General features: G+C 46.9%; 1 protein-coding gene across 1 annotated transcript in view; it reads left to right on the top strand.

The window, feature by feature from the left end:
* The window catches only part of LOC306917777 (transferrin receptor protein 1-like), a gene marked incomplete at its 3' end in the record, with an annotated part of 87,141 nt that overhangs the window by 47,270 nt on the left and 13,579 nt on the right, over positions 1–26,292 (top strand). Inside the window, exons 5-12 of the mRNA XM_079530686.1 lie at positions 8,279–8,374; positions 10,848–10,987; positions 12,060–12,229; positions 13,226–13,348; positions 16,752–16,837; positions 21,033–21,096; positions 21,908–21,975; positions 24,220–24,290. Of these exons, the coding sequence (XP_079386812.1) occupies positions 8,279–8,374; positions 10,848–10,987; positions 12,060–12,229; positions 13,226–13,348; positions 16,752–16,837; positions 21,033–21,096; positions 21,908–21,975; positions 24,220–24,290 (818 nt within the window). The remainder of the gene's footprint in view (positions 1–8,278; positions 8,375–10,847; positions 10,988–12,059; positions 12,230–13,225; positions 13,349–16,751; positions 16,838–21,032; positions 21,097–21,907; positions 21,976–24,219; positions 24,291–26,292) is intronic.

Genomic DNA, 26,292 nt, shown 5'->3' with positions numbered 1-26,292 from the left:
TAGACAGGCAGTCATGTAGGTAGGAAGGTTTCGGACATATTTAGGCAGGCAGTCATGTAGGTAGGAAGGTTTGGGACATATTTAGGCAGGCAGTCATGTAGGTAGGAAGGTTTGGGACATATCTAGAAAGACAGTCATGTAGGTAGGAAGGTTTGGGACATTTTTAGGCAGGCAGTCATGTAGGTAGGAAGGTTTGGGACATATTTAGGCAGGCAGTCATGTAGGTAGGAAGGTTTGGGACATATTTAGACAGTCATAGAGGTAGGAAGGTTTGGGACATATCTAGACAGACAGTCATGTAGGTAGGAAGGTTTGGGACATATTTAGGCAGGCAGTCATGTAGGTAGGAAGGTTTGGGACATATTTAGGCAGGCAGTCATGTAGGTAGGAAGGTTTGGGACATATCTAGAAAGACAGTCATGTAGGTAGGAAGGTTTGGGACATTTTTAGGCAGGCAGTCATGTAGGTAGGAAGGTTTGGGACATATTTAGGCAGGCAGTCATGTAGGTAGGAAGGTTTGGGACATATTTAGACAGTCATAGAGGTAGGAAGGTTTGGGACATATCTAGACAGACAGTCATGTAGGTAGGAAGGTTTGGGACATATTTAGGCAGGCAGTCATGTAGGTAGGAAGGTTTGGGACATATTTAGGCAGGCAGTCATGTAGGTAGGAAGGTTTGGGACATATTTAGACAGTCATAGAGGTAGGAAGGTTTGGGACATATCTAGACAGACAGTCATGTAGGTAGGAAGGTTTGGGACATATGTAGGCAGGCAGTCATGTAGGTAGGAAGGTTTGGGACATATTTAGGCAGGCAGTCATGTAGGTAGGAAGGTTTGGGACATATTTAGGCAGGCAGTCATGTAGGTAGGAAGGTTTGGGACATATTTAGACAGTCATAGAGGTAGGAAGGTTTGGGACATATCTAGACAGACAGTCATGTAGGTAGGAAGGTTTGGGACATATGTAGGCAGGCAGTCATGTAGGTAGGAAGGTTTGGGACATATTTAGGCAGGCAGTCATGTAGGTAGGAAGGTTTGGGACATATTTAGGCAGGCAGTCATGTAGGTAGGAAGGTTTGGGACATATTTAGACAGGCAGTCATGTAGGTAGGAAGGTTTGGGACATATTTAGACAGGCAGTCATGTAGGTAGGAAGGTTTGGGACATATTTAGGCAGGCAGTCATGTAGGTAGGAAGGTTTGGGACATATTTAGGCAGGCAGTCATGTAGGTAGGAAGGTTTGGGACATATTTAGACAGTCATAGAGGTAGGAAGGTTTGGGACATATCTAGACAGACAGTCATGTCGGTAGGAAGGTTTGGGACATATTTAGGCAGGCAGTCATGTAGGTAGGAAGGTTTGGGACATATTTAGGCAGGCAGTCATGTAGGTAGGAAGGTTTGGGACATATTTAGACAGTCATAGAGGTAGGAAGGTTTGGGACATATCTAGACAGACAGTCATGTAGGTAGGAAGGTTTGGGACATATGTAGGCAGGCAGTCATGTAGGTAGGAAGGTTTGGGACATATTTAGGCAGGCAGTCATGTAGGTAGGAAGGTTTGGGACATATTTAGACAGGCAGTCATGTAGGTAGGAAGGTTTGGGACATATTTAGACAGGCAGTCATGTAGGTAGGAAGGTTTGGGACATATCTAAAAAGACAGTCATGTAGGTAGGAAGGTTTGGGACATATCTAGAAAGACAGTCATGTAGGTAGGAAGGTTTGGGACATATTTAGACAGGCAGTCATGTAGGTAGGAAGGTTTGGGACATATCTAGAAAGACAGTCATGTAGGTAGGAAGGTTTGGGACATATCTAGAAAGACAGTCATGTAGGTAGGAAGGTTTGGGACATATTTAGGCAGGCAGTCATGTAGGTAGGAAGGTTTGTGACATATTTAGGCAGGCAGTCATGTAGGTAGGAAGGTTTGGGACATATTTAGGCAGGCAGTCATGTAGGTAGGAAGGTTTGGGACATATCTAGAAAGACAGTCATGTAGGTAGGAAGGTTTGGGACATATTTAGACAGGCAGTCATGTAGGTAGGAAGGTTTGGGACATATTTAGACAGGCAGTCATGTAGGTAGGAAGGTTTGGGACATATTTAGACAGGCAATCATGTAGGTAGGAAGGTTTGGGACATATTTAGACAGGCAGTCATGTAGGTAGAAAGGTTTGGGACATATTTAGACAGGCAGTCATGTAGGTAGGAAGGTTTCGGACATATTTAGGCAGGCAGTCATGTAGGTAGGAAGGTTTGGGACATATTTAGGCAGGCAGTCATGTAGGTAGGAAGGTTTGGGACATATCTAGAAAGACAGTCATGTAGGTAGGAAGGTTTGGGACATTTTTAGGCAGGCAGTCATGTAGGTAGGAAGGTTTGGGACATATTTAGGCAGGCAGTCATGTAGGTAGGAAGGTTTGGGACATATTTAGACAGTCATAGAGGTAGGAAGGTTTGGGACATATCTAGACAGACAGTCATGTAGGTAGGAAGGTTTGGGACATATTTAGGCAGGCAGTCATGTAGGTAGGAAGGTTTGGGACATATTTAGACAGGCAGTCATGTAGGTAGGAAGGTTTGGGACATATTTAGACAGGCAGTCATGTAGGTAGGAAGGTTTGGGACATATTTAGGCAGGCAGTCATGTAGGTAGGAAGGTTTGGGACATATTTAGACAGGCAGTCATGTAGGTAGGAAGGTTTGGGACATATTTAGACAGGCAGTCATGTAGGTAGAAAGGTTTGGGACATATTTAGACAGGCAGTCATGTAGGTAGGAAGGTTTGGGACATATTTAGGCAGGCAGTCATGTAGGTAGGAAGGTTTGGGACATATCTAGAAAGACAGTCATGTAGGTAGGAAGGTTTGGGACATTTTTAGGCAGGCAGTCATGTAGGTAGGAAGGTTTGGGACATATTTAGGCAGGCAGTCATGTAGGTAGGAAGGTTTGGGACATATTTAGACAGTCATAGAGGTAGGAAGGTTTGGGACATATCTAGACAGACAGTCATGTAGGTAGGAAGGTTTGGGACATATTTAGGCAGGCAGTCATGTAGGTAGGAAGGTTTGGGACATATTTAGGCAGGCAGTCATGTAGGTAGGAAGGTTTGGGACATATTTAGACAGTCATAGAGGTAGGAAGGTTTGGGACATATCTAGACAGACAGTCATGTAGGTAGGAAGGTTTGGGACATATGTAGGCAGGCAGTCATGTAGGTAGGAAGGTTTGGGACATATTTAGGCAGGCAGTCATGTAGGTAGGAAGGTTTGGGACATATTTAGGCAGGCAGTCATGTAGGTAGGAAGGTTTGGGACATATTTAGACAGTCATAGAGGTAGGAAGGTTTGGGACATATCTAGACAGACAGTCATGTAGGTAGGAAGGTTTGGGACATATGTAGGCAGGCAGTCATGTAGGTAGGAAGGTTTGGGACATATTTAGGCAGGCAGTCATGTAAGTAGGAAGGTTTGGGACATATTTAGGCAGGCAGTCATGTAGGTAGGAAGGTTTGGGACATATTTAGACAGGCAGTCATGTAGGTAGGAAGGTTTGGGACATATTTAGACAGGCAGTCATGTAGGTAGGAAGGTTTGGGACATATTTAGGCAGGCAGTCATGTAGGTAGGAAGGTTTGGGACATATTTAGGCAGGCAGTCATGTAGGTAGGAAGGTTTGGGACATATTTAGACAGTCATAGAGGTAGGAAGGTTTGGGACATATCTAGACAGACAGTCATGTCGGTAGGAAGGTTTGGGACATATTTAGGCAGGCAGTCATGTAGGTAGGAAGGTTTGGGACATATTTAGGCAGGCAGTCATGTAGGTAGGAAGGTTTGGGACATATTTAGACAGTCATAGAGGTAGGAAGGTTTGGGACATATCTAGACAGACAGTCATGTAGGTAGGAAGGTTTGGGACATATGTAGGCAGGCAGTCATGTAGGTAGGAAGGTTTGGGACATATTTAGGCAGGCAGTCATGTAGGTAGGAAGGTCTGGGACATATTTAGGCAGGCAGTCATGTAGGTAGGAAGGTTTGGGACATATTTAGACAGGCAGTCATGTAGGTAGGAAGGTTTGGGACATATTTAGACAGGCAGTCATGTAGGTAGGAAGGTTTGGGACATATTTAGGCAGAAAGTCATGTAGGTAGGAAGGTTTGGGACATATCTAGATAGGCAGTCATGTAGGTAGGAAGGTTTGGGACATATCTAGACAGACAGTCATGTAGGTAGGAAGGTTTGGGACATATTTAGGCAGGCAGTCATGTAGGTAGGAAGGTTTGGGACATATTTAGGCAGGCAGTCATGTAGGTAGGAAGGTTTGGGACATATTTAGACAGTCATAGAGGTAGGAAGGTTTGGGACATATCTAGACAGACAGTCATGTAGGTAGGAAGGTTTGGGACATATGTAGGCAGGCAGTCATGTAGGTAGGAAGGTTTGGGACATATTTAGGCAGGCAGTCATGTAGGTAGGAAGGTTTGGGACATATTTAGGCAGGCAGTCATGTAGGTAGGAAGGTTTGGGACATATTTAGACAGGCAGTCATGTAGGTAGGAAGGTTTGGGACATATTTAGACAGGCAGTCATGTAGGTAGGAAGGTTTGGGACATATTTAGGCAGGCAGTCATGTAGGTAGGAAGGTTTGGGACATATTTAGACAGGCAGTCATGTAGGTAGGAAGGTTTGGGACATATTTAGACAGGCAGTCATGTAGGTAGGAAGGTTTGGGACATATCTAGACAGACAGTCATGTAGGTAGGAAGGTTTGGGACATATCTAGATAGGCAGTCATGTAGGTAGGAAGGTTTGGGACATATTTAGACAGGCAGTCATGTAGGTAGGAAGGTTTTGGACATATTTAGACAGGCAGTCATGTAGGTACGAAGGTTTGGGACATATTTAGACAGGCAGTCATGTAGGTAGGAAGGTTTGGGACATATCTAGAAAGACAGTCATGTAGGTAGGAAGGTTTGGGACATATTTAGGCAGGCAGTCATGTAGGTAGGAAGGTTTGGGACATATTTAGGCAGGCAGTCATGTAGGTAGGAAGGTTTGGGACATATTTAGACAGTCATAGAGGTAGGAAGGTTTGGGACATATCTAGACAGACAGTCATGTAGGTAGGAAGGTTTGGGACATATTTAGGCAGGCAGTCATGTAGGTAGGAAGGTTTGGGACATATTTAGGCAGGCAGTCATGTAGGTAGGAAGGTTTGGGTCATATTTAGACAGTCATAGAGGTAGGAAGGTTTGGGACATATCTAGACAGACAGTCATGTAGGTAGGAAGGTTTGGGACATATTTAGGCAGGCAGTCATGTAGGTAGGAAGGTTTGGGACATATGTAGGCAGGCAGTCATGTAGGTAGGAAGGTTTGGGACATATTTAGGCAGGCAGTCATGTAGGTAGGAAGGTTTGGGACATATTTAGGCAGGCAGTCATGTAGGTAGGAAGGTTTGGGACATATTTAGGCAGGCAGTCATGTAGGTAGGAAGGTTTGGGACATATTTAGGCAGGCAGTCATGTAGGTAGGAAGGTTTGGTACATATTTAGGCAGAAAGTCATGTAGGTAGGAAGGTTTGGGACATATCTAGATAGGCAGTCATGTAGGTAGGAAGGTTTGGGACATATTTAGACAGGCAGTCATGTAGGTAGGAAGGTTTGGGACATATTTAGGCAGGCAGTCATGTAGGTAGGAAGGTTTGGGACATATTTAGACAGGCAGTCATGTAGGTAGGAAGGTTTGGGACATATTTAGGCAGGCAGTCATGTAGGTAGGAAGGTTTGGGACATATTTAGGCAGGCAGTCATGTAGGTAGGAAGGTTTGGGACATATTTAGACAGTCATAGAGGTAGGAAGGTTTGGGACATATCTAGACAGACAGTCATGTCGGTAGGAAGGTTTGGGACATATTTAGGCAGGCAGTCATGTAGGTAGGAAGGTTTGGGACATATTTAGGCAGGCAGTCATGTAGGTAGGAAGGTTTGGGACATATTTAGACAGTCATAGAGGTAGGAAGGTTTGGGACATATCTAGACAGACAGTCATGTAGGTAGGAAGGTTTGGGACATATGTAGGCAGGCAGTCATGTAGGTAGGAAGGTTTGGGACATATTTAGGCAGGCAGTCATGTAGGTAGGAAGGTTTGGGACATATTTAGGCAGGCAGTCATGTAGGTAGGAAGGTTTGGGACATATTTAGACAGGCAGTCATGTAGGTAGGAAGGTTTGGGACATATTTAGACAGGCAGTCATGTAGGTAGGAAGGTTTGGGACATATTTAGGCAGGCAGTCATGTAGGTAGGAAGGTTTGGGACATATTTAGACAGGCAGTCATGTAGGTAGGAAGGTTTGGGACATATTTAGACAGACAGTCATGTAGGTAGGAAGGTTTGGGACATATCTAGATAGGCAGTCATGTAGGTAGGAAGGTTTGGGACATATTTAGACAGGCAGTCATAGAGGTAGGAAGGTTTGGGACATATCTAGACAGACAGTCATGTAGGTAGGAAGGTTTGGGACATATGTAGGCAGGCAGTCATGTAGGTAGGAAGGTTTGGGACATATTTAGGCAGGCAGTCATGTAGGTAGGAAGGTTTGGGACATATTTAGGCAGGCAGTCATGTAGGTAGGAAGGTTTGGGACATATTTAGACAGGCAGTCATGTAGGTAGGAAGGTTTGGGACATATTTAGACAGGCAGTCATGTAGGTAGGAAGGTTTGGGACATATTTAGGCAGGCAGTCATGTAGGTAGGAAGGTTTGGGACATATTTAGACAGGCAGTCATGTAGGTAGGAAGGTTTGGGACATATTTAGACAGGCAGTCATGTAGGTAGGAAGGTTTGGGACATATCTAGACAGACAGTCATGTAGGTAGGAAGGTTTGGGACATATCTAGATAGGCAGTCATGTAGGTAGGAAGGTTTGGGACATATTTAGACAGGCAGTCATGTAGGTAGGAAGGTTTGGGACATATTTAGACAGGCAGTCATGTAGGTAGGAAGGTTTGGGACATATTTAGGCAGGCAGTCATGTAGGTAGGAAGGTTTGGGACATATTTAGGCAGGCAGTCATGTAGGTAGGAAGGTTTGGGACATATTTAGACAGTCATAGAGGTAGGAAGGTTTGGGACATATCTAGACAGACAGTCATGTAGGTAGGAAGGTTTGGGACATATTTAGGCAGGCAGTCATGTAGGTAGCAAGGTTTGGGACATATTTAGGCAGGCAGTCATGTAGGTAGGAAGGTTTGGGTCATATTTAGACAGTCATAGAGGTAGGAAGGTTTGGGACATATCTAGACAGACAGTCATGTAGGTAGGAAGGTTTGGGACATATTTAGGCAGGCAGTCATGTAGGTAGGAAGGTTTGGGACATATGTAGGCAGGCAGTCATGTAGGTAGGAAGGTTTGGGACATATTTAGGCAGGCAGTCATGTAGGTAGGAAGGTTTGGGACATATTTAGACAGGCAGTCATGTAGGTAGGAAGGTTTGGGACATATTTAGGCAGGCAGTCATGTAGGTAGGAAGGTTTGGGACATATTTAGACAGGCAGTCATGTAGGTAGGAAGGTTTGGGACATATTTAGACAGACAGTCATGTAGGTAGGAAGGTGCGAGACCATTGAGAGCTTTATAAACAAGTAACATAATTTTAAAATCAATCCTAAAAACAACCGGAAGCCAGTGCAGTGAAGCTAAAACTGGAGTAATATATTCCCTCATCTTTAGTTAAAACTCCCTCCCTGACATTTAGTTCTACTGGATCTCTTCTCCACTAGTCCCTCCCTGACATTTAGTTCTACTGGATCTCTTCTCCACTAGTCCCTCCCTGACATTTTAGTCTAGTTTTTATTTGTTGACAAAATTGTCAATAGATTTAGTCTTAGTTTTAGTCATCATAGCTTAGTTTTTTGAGTGGTGTAAACCACTCCTACAACTGGCTTTGTTTGTCTGTCTGTCTGTGCTCAAAAAATGACATTAACCCTTCATTGGATGTTGTTTTAGTCGACAATAACTCTTCATTGGATGTTGTTTTAGTCGACATAACTCATCATTGGATGTTGTTTTAGTCGACATTAACCCTTCATTGGATGTTGTTTTAGTCGACATTAACTCTTCATTGGATGTTGTTTTAGTCGACATTAACCCTTCATTGGATGTTATTTTAGTCGACATTAACCCTTCATTGGATGTTGTTTTAGTCGACATTAACACTTCATTGGATGTTGTTTTAGTCGACATTAACTCTTCATTGGATGTTCTCCTGTCAGGTGTTCAACGCTGCTGAGATGGAGGCGTCTGCTGTCCTGATCTACCCAGACCCTCAGGACTACAACTACCAGAGTACCACTGAGCTCTACGGCCATGTGAGTAACAGGACTACAACTACCAGAGTACCACTGAGCTATACGGTCATGTGAGTAACATTACAGGACTACAACTGTCCTCTGGGAGTTGTAGTCCAGAGGACATAGTTGTAGTCCAGAGTACCACTGAGCTCTACGGCCACAAAGATATTCTATATAAAGAGGCGACACTCCTCAAATACTTGGAATCACCACTAGATGGCGCAGCGGTAGTGCTTTGACGTCATCACACCAAGATGGCGGCACCTTGCCGCTCCCGCCATCTAGTGGTAATTCCAAAGACTGTAGTCAGAACGCTACTTATCCAGTGATAACTGGATCATATAGTTATATATGGCTCTGCTCATATAACTATATAGGCTATGCTGTCTGCTCTAAATGAATAAAAAATAATTGAGCAAAGTGAGCAAAGTCTTCGGGCACATGATCACTTATAGCTGTTTAGGCTGGCCTGGCTTGATCACCCAAATAATGCTACACAGTGAAAATCACCATTGCTGTTACATATTATCATAGACTGCAAAAAAATATATACAGTATCATTTTGGTCATGACCCATTGGAAAGTACTGTGCCACATGAATAAAGATGACTTGATGTTCTGACTGTCTGGGGAGAAAGGTTTCATGTAGGCTATATCAAACAATAATGCTTTATAATGGTTGTAGTTATATATCTTTAGAAAGGTTTCATGTAGGCTATATCAAACAATAATGCTTTATAATGGTTGTAGTTATATATCTTTATAATGGTTGTAGTTATATATCTTTAGAAAGGTTTCATGTAGGCTATATCAAATAATAATGCTTTATAATGGTTGTAGTTATATATCTTTAGAAAGGTTTCATGTAGGCTATATCAAACAATAATGCTTTATAATGGTTGTAGTTATATATCTTTATAATGGTTGTAGTTATATATCTTTTCCTTTCAATTGCACTAAAATCTGAATTCAATTTTGGACGCACGTTTACACGCATAGGCCACGCCCACGCACGTTCACACAAATATAGGCCTACTTATATTCTGAATGAATATGTTACTAAAGTAATTTCAGCATTGATCCATTCATAAATATGATAAATAATGAGTAAATAATTAAGTAGCATGCATATTTATAATACCTTTTCGCTGTTCAACACAGACCAGTCCTGTAGAAGGATAATATTAGAAGTAGAATATAATGAAAATGACTTTTTAATGTTTTTTAGAGCAACCGGAAGTTGTGTCATCACACCAATATGGCGGAGGCACTGGACCTTGGTTGTTACTATGGGACTTAATGGGAGTGTCGCCTCTTTATATAGAATCTCTTTGACGGCCATGTGAGTAACCTTACAGGACTACAACTGTCCTCTGGGAGTTGTAGTCCAGAGGACATGGTTGTAGTCCAGAGTACCACTGAGCTCTACGGCCATGTAAGTAACAGGACTACAACTGTCCTCTGGGAGTTGTAGTCCAGAGCACATAGTTGTAGTCCAGAGTACCACTGAGCTCTACGGCCATGTAAGTAACATACTACAACTATGTCCTCTGGACTACAACTATGTCCTCTGGACTACAACTATGTCCTCTGGACTACAACTCCCAGAGTACCACTGAGCTCTACGGCCATGTAAATAATTTATTTATTTACTAGCAGACTGAACTCTGTGGTGTTTCAATCCTAGGGAATGAAGGATTGCGACATGAAGTTGTAAAGTGAAATGTTTTTTTTTTTATTAATGACCTTCTTTGTTTAGGTTGTTAACACCTTGAGGGCTCGGGCCTATTTAATCCATTCATAAAATGTGCCCATCGTTTATAGCGCCCGGACCACTTTTACCGGCGGACCGGAAGTTGTTGTGCATGTCTGTGTAGCAGCTAACAATAGCCACACCACTCTAGAGTCGATCGACAACAACGGGAGGTAAGAATAAATCTATCGCGACTAGCGACTGGACCGTGGAGCGCCGTCTAACACAGGATCTTTTTTCATAATTAGACGGGATGATTTAGATCGCGAGTTATGAATGTTTTACGATTTTCGTTGTCGTCCGCTAAACAGGCAGGGAACATTTTCGATGACGTGTCACTGTTGTGCAACACCGAGGATCGGGCAACAAGCGCCTCTAGGCTGTGGAGCGATGCGATCAGTTTTCATAGCACTAATTTGACGGAGATTAATCAATCTCCGTCTCGGGCAACTGACCGTGCACTTGAACTTGACGGTGATCTCCGTCTTGCGCCTCCAAGGTGTTAAGCATTATTTTACAAATAATAATAATAATAATAATCATTTTTCAAAACATGATTTTTAAAGACGGTTTTCAGTCTCTCCTCCCTCCTCTCTCGTCTCCTCTCTCCTCTCTCAAGCGTTGTAAAACTCAAAAGGAGCTCAAATATGTCAATGCTTTCCCAAAACGGCTTTATTTCTCCCACACGGGTCACGGAAGTAACTGTGTGTGTGCGTGCGTGTGCGTGTGCGTGTGCAGGTGCACCTGGGTTCGGGGGACCCCTACACCCCAGGCTTCCCGTCCTTCAACCACACCCAGTTCCCCCCCACCCGGTCCTCTGGCCTGCCCACCATCCCGGCCCAAACCATCACGGCCCAGATGGCCCAGACCATCCTGATGTAAGGCACGCACACACACACACACACACACACACACACACACACACACACACACACACACACACCCAAACCATCACCACCCAGATGGTTGCGACCATCCTGATGTAAGACGCACGTTTAACATTTAAAGTGAGAGATTAAGAATCTCTCTCTCTCTGTGTCCTCATCAGTGTAACTCAGTGCCTCTCGCCCTCCAGCTGGGCGGTCCACAACCTCTCTCTCTCTCTCTCTCTCTCCTCAGTGTAACTCGGTGTCTCTCGCCCCCTCCAGGCTGATGGGCGGTCCACAGCCCCTCTCTCTCTCTCTCTCTCCTCAGTGTAACTCGGTGTCTCTCGCCCCCTCCAGGCAGATGGGCGGTCCACAGCCCCTCTCTCTCTCTCTCTCTCCTCAGTGTAACTCGGTGTCTCTCGCCCCCTCCAGGCAGATGGGCGGTCCACAGCCCCTCTCTCTCTCTCTCTCTCCTCAGTGTAACTCGGTGTCTCTCGCCCCCTCCAGGCAGATGGGCGGTCCACAGCCCCTCTCTCTCTCTCTCTCTCTCCTCAGTGTAACTGGGTGTCTCTCGCCCCCTCCAGACAGATGGGCGGTCCACAGCCTCTCTCTCTCTCTCTCTCTCTCCCTCTCTCTCCTCAGTGTAACTGGGTGTCTCTCGCCCCCTCCAGGCAGATGGGCGGTCCACAGCCCCTCTCTCTCTCTCTCTCTCCCTCTCTCTCCTCAGTGTAACTGGGTGTCTCTCGCCCCCTCCTCCAGGCAGATGGGCGGTCCACAGCCCCTCTCTCTCTCTCCCTCTCTCTCCTCAGTGTAACTGGGTGTCTCTCGCCCCCTCCAGGCAGATGGGCGGTCCACAGCCCCTCTCTCTCTCTCTCTCTCCCTCTCTCTCCTCAGTGTAACTGGGTGTCTCTCGCCCCCCTCCAGGCTGATGGGCGGTCCACAGCCTCTCTCTCTCTCTCTCTCTCCTCAGTGTAACTCGGTGTCTCTCGCCCCCTCCTCCAGGCAGATGGGCGGTCCACAGCCCCTCTCTCTCTCTCCCTCTCTCTCCTCAGTGTAACTCGGTGTCTCTCGCCCCCTCCTCCAGGCAGATGGGCGGTCCACAGCCCCTCCCCTCCAGCGGGTTCCGAGGCAACATGGCCGCCGCCCCCTACAGCCTGGGTGGCGTGGCCAACGCCACCCTGGAGGTCAACAACGTGCTGGTCAACCAGGAAGTGCACAACGTGTTCGGAGTGGTGAAGGGCTTCGTGGACCCGGGTACGAACGTCTGTACGTCTCTGTGTGTGTGTGTGTGTGTGTGTGTGTGTGTGTGTGTGTGTGTGTGTGTGTGTGTGTGTGTGTGTGTGTGTGTGTGTGTGTGTGTGTGTGTGTGTGTGTGTGTGTGTGTGTGTGTGTGTGTGTGTGTGTGTGTGTGTGTGTGTGTGTGTACGAACGGCTGTACGTCTGTGTGTGTACGAACGGCTGTACGTCTGTGTGTGTACGAACGGCTGTACGTATGTGTGTGTACGAACGGCTGTACGTCTGTGTGTGTACGAACGGCTGTACGTATGTGTGTGTACGAACGGCTGTACCAGTGTTGTTTTCGTCGACTAAAACTAAGACGAAAACTACGCCATGACGACTAAAACTGAGACTAAATATACTGACAATTTCGTCAACAAATAAAATCTAGACTAAAATGTTAGGAAGGGACTAGTGGACAAGAGATCCAGTATAAGTAATTTTACAATTAGTTGCATGCTGAAAATAGCAGATCTACAAGCCCACAAGCGTGACGCGTTGTGAGCTTGTAGATCTGATATTTTCAGCAAGTGTAAAAACAGTCCTTTACGACGGCATCGCGGCACCGCCAAAATACATTTTAGTCGACTAAATCAACCGTAGATTTAGTCGACTAAAATCGTATGATGTTTAGTTGACTAAAACTAGACTAACAGTAAAAAATTCGAGGTGACTAAAACTAAATGAAAACTATTCAAGAGACTACGACTAAAACTAAAATAGAAATTTGCTGCCAAAAACAACACTGGGCTGTACGTCTCTGTGTGTACGTACGTCTGTAAACCGTGTGTGTGTGTGTGTGTGTGTGTGTGTGTGTGTGTGTGTGTGTGTGTGTGTGTGTGTGTGTGTGTGTGTGTGTGTGTGTGTGTGTGTGTGTGTGTGTGTGTGTGTGTGTGTGTGTGTGTGTGTGTGTGTGTGTGTGTGTGTGTGTGTGTGTGTGTGTGTGTGTGTGTGTGTGTGTGTGTGTGACAGACCGGTACGTGGTCCTAGGTGCTCAGAGGGACGCGTGGGGGGGCAGTGGGTTTGCCAGAGCTGCGGTTGGCACTGCCCTCCTGATGGAGCTGGCCAAGACTGTCCGCGCCATGGTGGAGGAAGGTAAGACACACACTGGCACAGGCACACACACACACGGGCACACACACATACACACGGGCATACACACGGGCACGGGCACACACACATACACACACACACACGGGCATACACACACAGGCACACACACACACACGGGCACACACACACACACGGGCATACACACACAGGCACACACACACACACACGGGCACACACACACACACGGGCACACACACGGGCACACTCCCTATATTTTTTCACAGATGTGCACTACATTTTCACTATTAAAACAATAGCAGATCTACATGCTCATAGCGCGGCACTCGGTGCATAATCCATAATCCTTAAAACACCAAGAGGTGTTTGGGTGAATGGGCACCCGATCCCCAGCTTATCAATCCATTGAATGGTCAAGTTGTCATGAATTGTCACCCATTCGTCTGGGCCCAGTAGGTCCCTACTGGCCTACCAGGAGATTATGGTAGGCGCTGTCAGCCAGTTCTATCGTTGACACCATGTTAATGCCTGTGCTGTCACGTGAGGGTTAGGGTTAGGGGGTTAGGGTTAGTGTTAGGGGGTTAGGGTTAGGGGGTTAGGGGGTTAGGGTTAGGGTTAGGGGGTTAGGGTTAGGGTTAGGGTTAGGGTTAACCCTAACCCTAACCCTCACGTGACAGCACAGGCATTAACACAGCCGACGCGAATCGCGTATCAATACGTTATCAATTAATCAAACGTCGGGTGCGAATCACGTATCAATACGTTTCAATCACTTTTTTATAGCATACTTTCATTCATCTTTTTACCCACCCGGACAATGAAGAACCATCGCCCTATCATTGCTGCTTAGTCCCGCTCACGTGATCAGAAAAAAAAACCAAAAAAAAAAAAAAACCCTCCCCTCCTGAAAACAGGAGGGCGGGCCGCTTTACGTGTATAAACCAGTGTAAAATGGATGCGCCCAGTCTGTGTGTGAAAAGAATCAAATTTCACCTAACCTCGCCTCACCAGGCTTTCCTCCACCTATTGGCTTTTATACTCGATTCCCCCCTCCCCTCCTGTTTCTCCTGCAGGAGGAGGGCCTTGCGAGATGGGGGCTCATGTCTCGGAAAAAAACATGAACGGAACGCTGTTACGCTGCCTAACACATGATCTGCAGATTCTGCACCAGATCGGCATTGCTGCAACACACATGGACAGATGCATGTTTACTTCTTCATACTGTAGCGACCAAACGATCCCCGAGCCTACAATACTACGAACTAACAAACGAACTACAGTATCGAGAGGGGCCGCCATGACAACAGACAGTCTACCGTTGGTGGAACACGTATCGCCATGCAGAGCCGTCATAATCGGAGATCGCTCAGACGTGTGATTGTAACGCTTTTTTATTCATTATAATTGTAGTGATAAGACCGCAATGAACGCGTCGGGGACGTAATCGACCCGGGTGTAATGTATAACGAACTTTTCCGCGTCCTAAACCGTGCATGCCCAGGCATGTTCCCTATACTAGCTTGAAAAACAAAATCAGCTCATGATGACAACGCGTCTCACCGTTATACTATAGTTCTGAACCGAACGGTGGAATGGGACTTTTTATAGCCGTACGATCAAGACTTTTGCTGCCCAATGTGCCCATGACCCCCCCCCCCCCCCCCCCCCCAATGTTACTGCGATCAAAACAATGAAAGCAGTGAATCATCATCATCATCTAAAGGATGCAGAGTTATGAAGGTTTATAGTCAGACATTGACAGGCAGATATAACAATAAACACAATAAATATGCTATACATCCTATACACCGAATGAAAGCCCTGAATGTGTACTTTTACGAGGAAAAGAGTAAACATTGATCCCATGTACAGTCTGTCATAAATTGGTTACTGGGTGGATGCACATTGCGCCCACCAGATATAACTGCAGAGAAGACATGGACCCGAACTCAATATTCACAAAATAAGGCCTATAGCGACATATAAATACTATATACCGTATGAAACAGAAGACTCTCTGCTTTCATAAGAAAAAAACTTCTACTGTAGTAATAATAAAAATCACACCCATGTGAAGTGAGTGGTGCAACTCTGTCCCATATTCTGTTCTCTGCTTATTCAATACAGCTCGCTATATACGGACTGAGGCAGAAAGTCATGTAAACCTTTTATTTACAGTTTGGTCTGTAAACTTCTACTGTAATAATAAAAATCACACCCCTGTGAAGTGAGCGTTGCAACTGTTCTGTACTTATTCACTACAGCTCGCTATATACGGACTGAGGCAGAAAGTCATGTAAACCTTTTATTTACAGTTTGGTCTGTAAACTTCTACTGTAATAATAAAAATCACACCCCTGTGAAGTGAGCGGTGCAACTGTTCTCTACAGTTGCGCGGTGCAACTATTGAATAAGCAGAGAACAGAATATGGGACAGAGTTGCACCACTCACTTCACATGGGTGTGATTTGTATTATTACTACAGTAGAAGTTTTTTTCTTATGAAAGCAGAGAGTCTTCTGTTTCATATGGTATATAGTATTTATATGTCGCTATAGGCCTTATTTTGTGAATATTGAGGAGTTCACGTCCATGTCTTCTCTGAAGTTATCTGGTGGGCACAAGCTGCATTCAATAACCAATTACTGTCTAACTGTACATGGGATCAATGTTTACTCTTTTTCTCGTAAAAGTACACATTCAGGGCTTTCATTCGGTGTATAGGATGTATAGGATATTTATTGGGTTCAATTTTATATCTGCCTGTCAATGTCTCTGACTTTAAACCATCCATAACTCTGCTCGCTGTTCCAGGCAAATGCAGGTGTTGCAAAAAGGTCAATATCTCCAGAATGGAACATGGTAAAATCAAAATGTATTTTTTAAATTGAAGTGGACAAGTTCAGCTTTCTTTTGATGTATGCGTGTGATTCTCGCTATAAGAGAACATTTTGCTGTGGGCCCCCGAACAAGGCCTTTGTGCAATGTTAAACGGTAGCAACATCCAAATAGGCCTGTCGAGATCTTGTAGCAATCAAAGTGTTAACATGGTGTCAACGATAGAACTGGCTGACAGCGCCTACCAGAATCTCCTGGTAGGCCAGTAGGGACCTACTGGGCCCAGACGAATGGGTGACAATTCATGACAACTTGACCATTCAATGGATTGATAAGCTGGGGATCGGCTGGAATGGGTTAAAGTTACTGATACTGACTACGATGTTAAAACATAGTTTCAAATCAGGAAATATTAGACCGTTGTTCTACAAAATAGAACAACACCCTTACTGTCATTGTACTTTATATCATTCTCAATGCCATACTCAGTAGTACACAAGCATGAATATATCTACATGAATATAATAGTGTGTGCGTGCATGTGTGTGTGTGCGTGTGTGTGTGTGTGCGTGTGTGTGCGTGTGTCTAGACGGCTTCAGACCCAGGAGGAGTTTGGTGTTTGCCAGTTGGAGCGCCGGGGAGTACGGAAGTGTTGGCGCCACCGAGTGGCTGGAGGTAGGAAGTGAAGAAAAGTATTATTATTATTATTTAATCTACGAACATATTCGACCCCCTAGGCTAGGGTACGACAGGTACCAGCTACGTACCCTAACCCCCTAGGCTAGGGTACGACAGGTACCAGCTACGTACCCTAACCCCCTAGGCTAGGGTACGACAGGTACCAGCTACGTACCCTAACCCCGTAGGCTAGGGTACGACAGGTACCAGCTACGTACCCTAACCCCCTAGCCTAGGGTACGACAGGTACCAGCTACGTACCCTAACCCCCTAGCCTAGGGTACGACAGGTACCAGCTACGTACCCTAACCCCCTAGCCTAGGGTACGACAGGTACCAGCTACGTACCCTAACCCCCTAGCCTAGGGTACGACAGGTACCAGCTACGTACCCTAGCCCCTAGCCTAGGGTACGACAGGTACCAGCTACGTACCCTAACCCCCTAGGGTACTGCAGGTACCAGCTACGTACCCTAACCCCCTAGCCTAGGGTACGACAGGTACCAGCTACGTACCCTAACCCCCTAGCCTAGGGTACTGCAGGTACCAGCTACGTACCCTAACCCCCTAGCCTAGGGTACGACAGGTACCAGCTACGTACCCTAACCCCCTAGCCTAGGGTACGACAGGTACCAGCTACGTACCCTAACCCCCTAGGGTACGACAGGTACCAGCTACGTACACTAACCCCCTAGCCTAGGGTACGACAGGTACCAGCTACGTACCCTAACCCCCCTAGCCTAGGGTACGACAGGTACCAGCAACGTACCCTAACCCCCTAGCCTAGGGTACTGCCGGTACCAGCTACATACCCTAACCTCCTAGGGTACTGCAGGTACCAGCTACGTACCCGAACCCCCTAGCCTAGGGTACGACAGGTACCAGCTACGTACCCTAACCCCCTAGCCTAGGGTACGACAGGTACCAGCTACTTACCCTAACCCCCTAGGGTACTGCAGGTACCAGCTACGTACCCTAACCCCCTAGGGTACGACAGGTACCAGCTACGTACCCTAACCCCCTAGGGTACGACAGGTACCAGCTACGTACCCTAACCCCCTAGCCTAGTGTACGACAGGTACCAGCTACGTACACTAACCCCCTAGCCTAGGGTACGACAGGTACCAGCTACGTACCCTAACCCCCTAGCCTAGGGTACGACAGGTACCAGCAACGTACCCTAACCCCCTAGCCTAGGGTACTGCAGGTACCAGCTACATACCCTAACCTCCTAGGGTACTGCAGGTACCAGCTACGTACCCTAACCCCCTAGCCTAGGGTACGACAGGTACCAGCTACGTACCCTAACCCCCTAGCCTAGGGTACGACAGGTACCAGCTACGTACCCTAACCCCCTAGCCTAGGGTACGACAGGTACCAGCTACGTACCCTAACCCCCTCCGTATAATCCATACATGAAAGCCCTGACTGTCAATTTACCTTTTAGCATTGCTCCGGTTGCTATGCAACGCCTCCGTCCCCACCAGCTATGGGATCTTTAAATCCGGGCTCCATTTATCTCCATGGTGAGCCGCCACGCATCCCGATGATCGGATTTAATTTGTGCCTTTTGTCTCGCATCGCTCCGTTTCTGACGAGAGGTAAACGCTGTGCGCTAATGCTAACGATCACTCCTCGTAACAACATCCCTACCTCCCTGATAACCTAATGCTAACGATCACTCCTCGTAACAACATCCCTACCTCCCTGATAACCTCATGCTAACGATCACTCCTCGTAACAACAGCCCCCACCTCCCTGATAACCTAATGCTAACGATCACTCCTCGTAACAACAGCCCCACCTCCCTGATAACCTAATGCTAACGATCACTCCTCGTAACAACAGCCCCACCTCCCTGATAACGTCATGCTAACGATCACTCCTCGTAACAACATCCCCACCTCCCTGATAACCTAATGCTAACGATCACTCCTCGTAACAACAGCCCCCACCTCCTTGATAACCTAATGCTAACGATCACTCCTCGTAACAACATCCCCACCTCCCTGATAACCTAATGCTAACGATCACTTCTCGTAACAACATCCCTACCTCCCTGATAACCTAATGCTAACGATCACTCCTCGTAACAACAGCCCCCACCTCCCTGATAACCTAATGCTAACGATCACTCCTCGTAACAACAGCCCCACCTCCCTGATAACCTAATGCTAACGATCACTCCTCGTAACAACAGCCCCACCTCCCTGATAACCTCATGCTAACGATCACTCCTCGTAACAACAGCCCCCACCTCTCTGATAACGTCATGCTAACGATCACTCCTCGTAACAACAGCCCCACCTCCCTGATAACGTCATGCTAACGATCACTCCTCGTAACAACAGCCCCACCTCCCTGATAACCTAATGCTAACGATCACTCCTCGTAACAACATCCCTACCTCCCTGATAACGTCATGCTAACGATCACTCCTCGTAACAACAGCCCCCACCTCCCTGATAACCTAATGCTAACGATCACTCCTCGTAACAACAGCCCCCACCTCCCTGATAACCTAATGCTAACGATCACTCCTCGTAACAACATCCCCACCTACCTGATAACCTCATGCTAACGATCACTCCTCGTAACAACATCCCCACCTCCCTGATAACGTCATGCTAACGATCACTCCTCGTAACAACATCCCCACCTCCCTGATAACGTCATGCTAACGATCACTCCTCGTAACAACATCCCCACCTCCCTGATAACCTCATGCTAACGATCACTTCTCGTAACAACATCCCTACCTCCCTGATAACGTCATGCTAACGATCACTCCTCGTAACAACATCCCTACCTCCCTGATAACCTAATGCTAACGATCACTCCTCGTAACAACAGCCCCCACCTCCCTGATAACCTAATGCTAACGATCACTCCTCGTAACAACAGCCCCACCTCCTTGATAACCTAATGCTAACGATCACTCCTCGTAACAACAGCCCCACCTCCCTGATAACGTCATGCTAACGATCACTCCTCGTAACAACAGCCCCACCTCCCAGATAACGTCATGCAAACGATCACTCCTCGTAACAACAGCCCCACCTCCCTGATAACCTAATGCTAACGATCACTCCTCGTAACAACAGCCCCCACCTCCCTGATAACCTAATGCTAACGATCACTCCTCGTAACAACAGCCCCCACCTCCCAGATAACCTAATGCTAACGATCACTCCTCGTAACAACAGCCCCACCTCCCAGATAACCTAATGCTAACGATCACTCCTCGTAACAACAGCCCCCACCTCTCTGATAACCTAATGCTAACGATCACTCCTCGTAACAACAGCCCCACCTCCCTGATAACCTAATGCTAACGATCACTCCTCGTAACAACATCCCTACCTCCCAGATAACGTCATGCTAACGATCACTCCTCGTAACAACAGCCCCACCTCCCTGATAACCTAATGCTAACGATCACTCCTCGTAACAACAGCCCCCACCTCTCTGATAACCTAATGCTAACGATCACTCCTCGTAACAACAGCCCCACCTCCCTGATAACGTCATGCTAACGATCACTCCTCGTAACAACAGCCCCACCTCCCTGATAACGTCATGCTAACGATCACTCCTCGTAACAACAGCCCCACCTCCCTGATAACGTCATGCTAACGATCACTCCTCGTAACAACAGCCCCACCTCTCTGATAACGTCATGCTAACGATCACTCCTCGTAACAACAGCCCCACCTCCCTGATAACCTCATGCTAACGATCACTCCTCGTAACAACAGCCCCCACCTCCCTGATAACCTAATGCTAACGATCACTCCTCGTAACAACAGCCCCACCTCCCTGATAACCTAATGCTAACGATCACTCCTCGTAACAACATCCCTACCTCCCTGATAACCTAATGCTAACGATCACTCCTCGTAACAACAGCCCCACCTCCCTGATAACCTCATGCTAACGATCACTCCTCGTAACAACAGCCCCACCTCTCTGATAACCTAATGCTAACGATCACTCCTCGTAACAACAGCCCCACCTCTCTGATAACCTAATGCTAACGATCACTCCTCGTAACAACAGCCCCACCTCTCTGATAACCCGGGAAAACTCGTTACAACGCCTGGCACAGCTTAGCTTTGCTTAATAGTGTTAAATAAATGTGTTCCTCTAGGGTTACATGAATAAATGTGTCCTTAAATAAATGTGTTCCTCTAGGGTTACATGTCGTCTATCGACAAGAAAGCTTTCACCTACATCAGCCTGGATGGAGCTGTGATGGGTTAGTGGCACACACAAGCACACACGCACGCACGTGCACACACACACGTGCACACACACGTGCACACACACACACACACACACACACACACACACACACACACACACACACACACACACACACACACACACACACACTCTCATATGCTGTATGTCCATTATGTGTTGTTCCTGTCTGGGGTAACCTGGCGTCCGAAAGCCTGGTCTGTGTTTCTAAATCGCTGTGTGGTCTAGGCCATCTGGTCTAGACCAGATGGTCTAGACCACACAGCGATGTTACCATCTGGTCTAGACCATCTGGTCTAGACCAGATGGCCTAGACCAGATGGTAACATCGCTGTGTGGTCTAGACCATCTGGTCTAGACCAGATGGTCTAGACCAGATGGTAACATCGCTGTGTGGTCTAGACCATCTGGTCTAGACCAGATGGTCTAGACCAGATCAAGCCACCTTAATTTAAGTGGCATATGCCAAAAATATATATATATATCTTTTTCTTCTTTTTGAATTAAATATTCTTTAAGGGCATGCCATGTGGTCTATACCTGCACAGCCTTGGTTGACCCTTTGGACAGCTCTGGTCTAGTAGTGAAGAGTCTGCCTGTGATATTAACTCATTTTAGTAATAAAACTAACAAAATCAGTTTTTTCTTTCCTTGTCTTGGCGCCATGACTGTCTCTGTATCAAAAAGAGTCACATATGTGTCATACGTATTTCTATATATTTCTATGTGTTTCTATGTGTGTATATGTGTTTCTATGTGTTTATATATATTTCTATGTGTTTCTATGTGTTTCTATGTGTTTCTAGGTCTGGGAGGTTTCAAAGCCACAGCCAGTCCTCTGTTGTACAGCCTTCTGGAGAGCTCTATGAAGCAGGTGATGGGGGTGTGGGGGGGGGGGGGGGGTGGGAGGGGGAGGGGAGGGAGGGATGGAGAGGGAAGGAGGGATGGAGTGGGGGAGAGAGCAGGAATTCTCTGCTGTCATTCAAAGCAACCAAAGGTATATGGCTCCCCCATATCTTATATCAAGTATGATTACGTAGTAAGTTAGTTACGTTCTTAGCTTACGCATGTTTCATGATAAATGCATTTTATATATGTGATGTATTCCCATGCTTTTGTTCTTGCCTAATGTAAATCGCTCTGGATTAAGAGCGTCTGCTAAATGCCTAAATTGTAAATTGTATGATCGAACCCTACAAACCCTCCCACGTGCTCAGATCAGCCGACGCAGGGAAGCTGGAAGTACCTTCACTAAAAACACCCTGGACAACGCTCCACACGTCCCAGACTCTTCTCCCTTCTCTAAAACACCCTGGACAACGCTCCACACTTCCCAGACTCTTCTCCCTTTTCTAAAACACCCTGGACAACGCTCCACACGTCCCAGACTCTTCTCCCTTCTCTAAAACACCCTGGACAACGCTCCACACGTCCCAGACTCTTCTCCCTTCTCTAAAACACCCTGGACAACGCTCCACACGTCCCAAACTCTTCTCCCTTCTCTAAAACACCCTGGACAACGCTCCACACGTCCCAGACTCTTCTCCCTTCTCTAAAACACCCGGGACAACGCTCCACGCGTCCCAGACTCTTCTCCCTTCTCCAAAACACCCTGGACAACGCTCCACACGTCCCAGACTCTTCTCCCTTCTCTAAAACACCCTGGACAACGCTCCACACGTCCCAGACTCTTCTCCCTTCTCCAAAACACCCTGGACAACGCTCCACACGTCCCAGACTCTTCTCCCTTCTCTAAAACACCCTGGACAACGCTCCACACGTCCCAGACTCTTCTCCCTTCTCTAAAACACCCTGGACAACGCTCCACACTTCCCAGACTCTTCTCCCTTTTCTAAAACACCCTGGACAACGCTCCACACGTCCCAGACTCTTCTCCCTTCTCTAAAACACCCTGGACAACGCTCCACACGTCCCAGACTCTTCTCCCTTCTCTAAAACACCCTGGACAACGCTCCACACGTCCCAAACTCTTCTCCCTTCTCTAAAACACCCTGGACAACGCTCCACACGTCCCAGACTCTTCTCCCTTCTCTAAAACACCCGGGACAACGCTCCACGCGTCCCAGACTCTTCTCCCTTCTCCAAAACACCCTGGACAACGCTCCACACGTCCCAGACTCTTCTCCCTTCTCTAAAACACACTGGACAACGCTCCACACGTCCCAGACTCTTCTCCCTTCTCTAAAACACCCTGGACAACGCTCCACACGTCCCAGACTCTTCTCCCTTCTCTAAAACACCCTGGACAACGCTCCACACGTCCCAGACTCTTCTCCCTTCTCTAAAACACCCTGGACAACGCTCCACACGTCCCAGACTCTTCTCCCTTCTCTAAAACACCCTGGACAACGCTCCACACGTCCCAGACTCTTCTCCCTTCTCTAAAACACCCTGGACAACGCTCCACACGTCCCAGACTCTTCTCCCTTCTCTAAAACACCCTGGACAACGCTCCACACGTCCCAGACTCTTCTCCCTTCTCTAAAACACCCTGGACAACGCTCCACACGTCCCAGACTCTTCTCCCTTCTCTAAAACACCCTGGACAACGCTCCACACGTCCCAAACTTTTCTCCCTTCTGGCTCCAAAACTATGGAATGCACTTCCCATCACAATCAGAACTGCAGCCTCGCCCCCAACCTTCCGCCGTAGTCTGAGAACCCACCTCTTCAGACTCCATCATGGCCCGTAGCCCCGCAAGCATCACTGAAGTGGGAAAACAGAGCAGCTGAATTCTTTGTTTTGATTAGGTGTGGAATGGTGCTGGTTTGAACCACGGCTAGAAGGCTGTTTCAACCAATCAGATTGCTTCCTCGAAACGACCTGTTGTATAATATATAGTATAGTATGTATAGTATACATTAATAGTTTCATTATATAGATATTCCACTGTTACGTTCTTAGCTTACGCATGTTTCATGATAACTACTTTTTATGTATGTGATGTATCGCCATGCTTTTTGTTATTGCTTAATGTAAGTCGCTCTGGATTAAGAGCGTCTGATAAATGCCTAAAATAAATTGTAAATTCTCTCCCTCTCTCTGTCTCTGTCTCTCTCTCTCTCTCTCTCTCTCTCTCTCCCCCCCCCCCCCCAGGTGTCCAGTCCTCTCCTAAAAGGGTCCTCTGTCTACAGCGTAGCAGGAGGAGAGAGGTGGGAGAGTGACGCGTGAGTAAAACACATCTCATCTGACCTCATCAAACCCTGTACACTCAAGACACGCTCCTTATATGGCCAGTACAGAATTCATTCCATATGCTGATCTGACAGAGGTACAGTCAGACATTAACACTAAAAGGATAACACAAAACCATCGTGGTCCTGCAGTATGTATTCAATTCATCAAGAACATGGCATGACTACTTAACCTCCTTATTATGTAGGCAGTCAGAGTTTCAATTTACAATTTACAATTTAGGCATTTAGCAGACGCTCTTAATCCAGAGCGACTTACATTTAGCAAGAACAAAAGCATGGGAATACATCACATTATATAAAAAGCATTTATCAAGAAACATGCGTAAGCTAGGAACGTAGCTAGAACATATCTATATAATGACACTGTACATATAAACTATACATATATACTATACTATGCTGTACATATATACTATGAAGTGCTATGACTACATACAATGCAATTATTGTGCTGTCTACATAACATGCTATAAGTCTGTATCAAATGCTATCTAAGTCTAAAAAGTGCTATCTAAGGGGGTAGGATAAGTGCTATGGGCCATGGTGGAGTCTGAAAAGGTGGGTTTTCAGACTACGGCGGAAGATTGGGAGTGAGGCTGCAGTTCTGACTGCAACGGGGAGTGCATTCCACAGTTTTGGAGCCAGAAGGGAGAAGAGTTTGGGACGTGTGGAGCGTTGTCCCGGTGTTTTTAGTGAGGGTACTTCCAGCTTCCCTGCATTGGCTGATCTGAGTGCGCGGGAGGGTTTGTAGGGTTCAATCATACTTGCAAGATATGGGGGAGCCATACCTCTGGTTGCTTTGAATGCCAGCATCAGGGTTTTGTATTCTGTGCGGGCAGCGACCGGGAGCCAGTGGAGGGAGCGGAGCAGGGGGGAGACATGTGAGAATTTTGGCTGGTTGAAGACCAAGCGAGCTGCGGCATTTTGGATCAGTTGGAGGGGCTTCAGTGCACATGGATCAGTTGGAGAGGCTTCAGTGCACATGGATCAGTTGGAGAGGCTTCAGTGCACATGGATCAGTTGGAGAGGCTTCAGTGCACATGGATCAGTTGGAGAGGCTTCAGAGCACATGGATCAGTTGGAGAGGCTTCAGTGCACATGGATCAGTTGGAGAGGCTTCAGTGCACATGGATCAGTTGGAGAGGCTTCAGTGCACATGGATCAGTTGGAGAGGCTTCAGTGCACATGGATCAGTTGGAGAGGCTTCAGAGCACATGGATCAGTTGGAGAGGCTTCAGTGCACATGGATCAGTTGGAGAGGCTTCAGTGCACATGGATCAGTTGGAGAGGCTTCAGTGCACATGGATCAGTTGGAGAGGCTTCAGTGCACATGGATCAGTTGGAGAGGCTTCAGTGCACATGGATCAGTTGGAGAGGCTTCAGTGCACATGGAGAGGAGGAGAGGCTTCAGTGCACATGGAGAGGAGGAGAGGCGGAGGAGAGGAGGAGAGGCTTCAGTGCACATGGATCAGTTGGAGAGGCTTCAGTGCACATGGATCAGTTGGAGAGGCTTCAGTGATCAGTTGGAGAGGCTTCAGTGCACATGGATCAGTTGGAGAGGCTTCAGTGCACATGGATCAGTTGGAGAGGCTTCAGTTGGAGAGGCTTCAGTGCACATGGATCAGTTGGAGAGGCTTCAGTTGGAGAGGCTTCAGTTGGAGAGGCTTCAGTGCACATGGATCAGTTGGAGAGGCTTCAGTTGGAGAGGCTTCAGTTGGAGAGGCTTCAGTGCACATGGATCAGTTGGAGAGGCTTCAGTGCACATGGATCAGTTGGAGAGGCTTCAGTGCACATGGATCAGTTGGAGAGGCTTCAGTGCACATGGATCAGTTGGAGAGGCTTCAGTGCACATGGATCAGTTGGAGAGGCTTCAGTGGAGAGGCTTCAGTTGGAGAGGCTTCAGTGCACATGGATCAGTTGGAGAGGCTTCAGTGCACATGGAGAGGAGGAGAGGCTTCAGTGCACATGGAGA

Source organism: Electrona antarctica (genome assembly GCF_951216825.1).
Source record: "Electrona antarctica genome assembly, contig: scaffold_55, whole genome shotgun sequence".
NCBI lineage: Eukaryota > Metazoa > Chordata > Actinopteri > Myctophiformes > Myctophidae > Electrona > Electrona antarctica.
The sequence above is the reverse complement of the archived record's forward strand: the minus strand, read 5'-3'. Positions and strand labels throughout refer to the sequence as shown.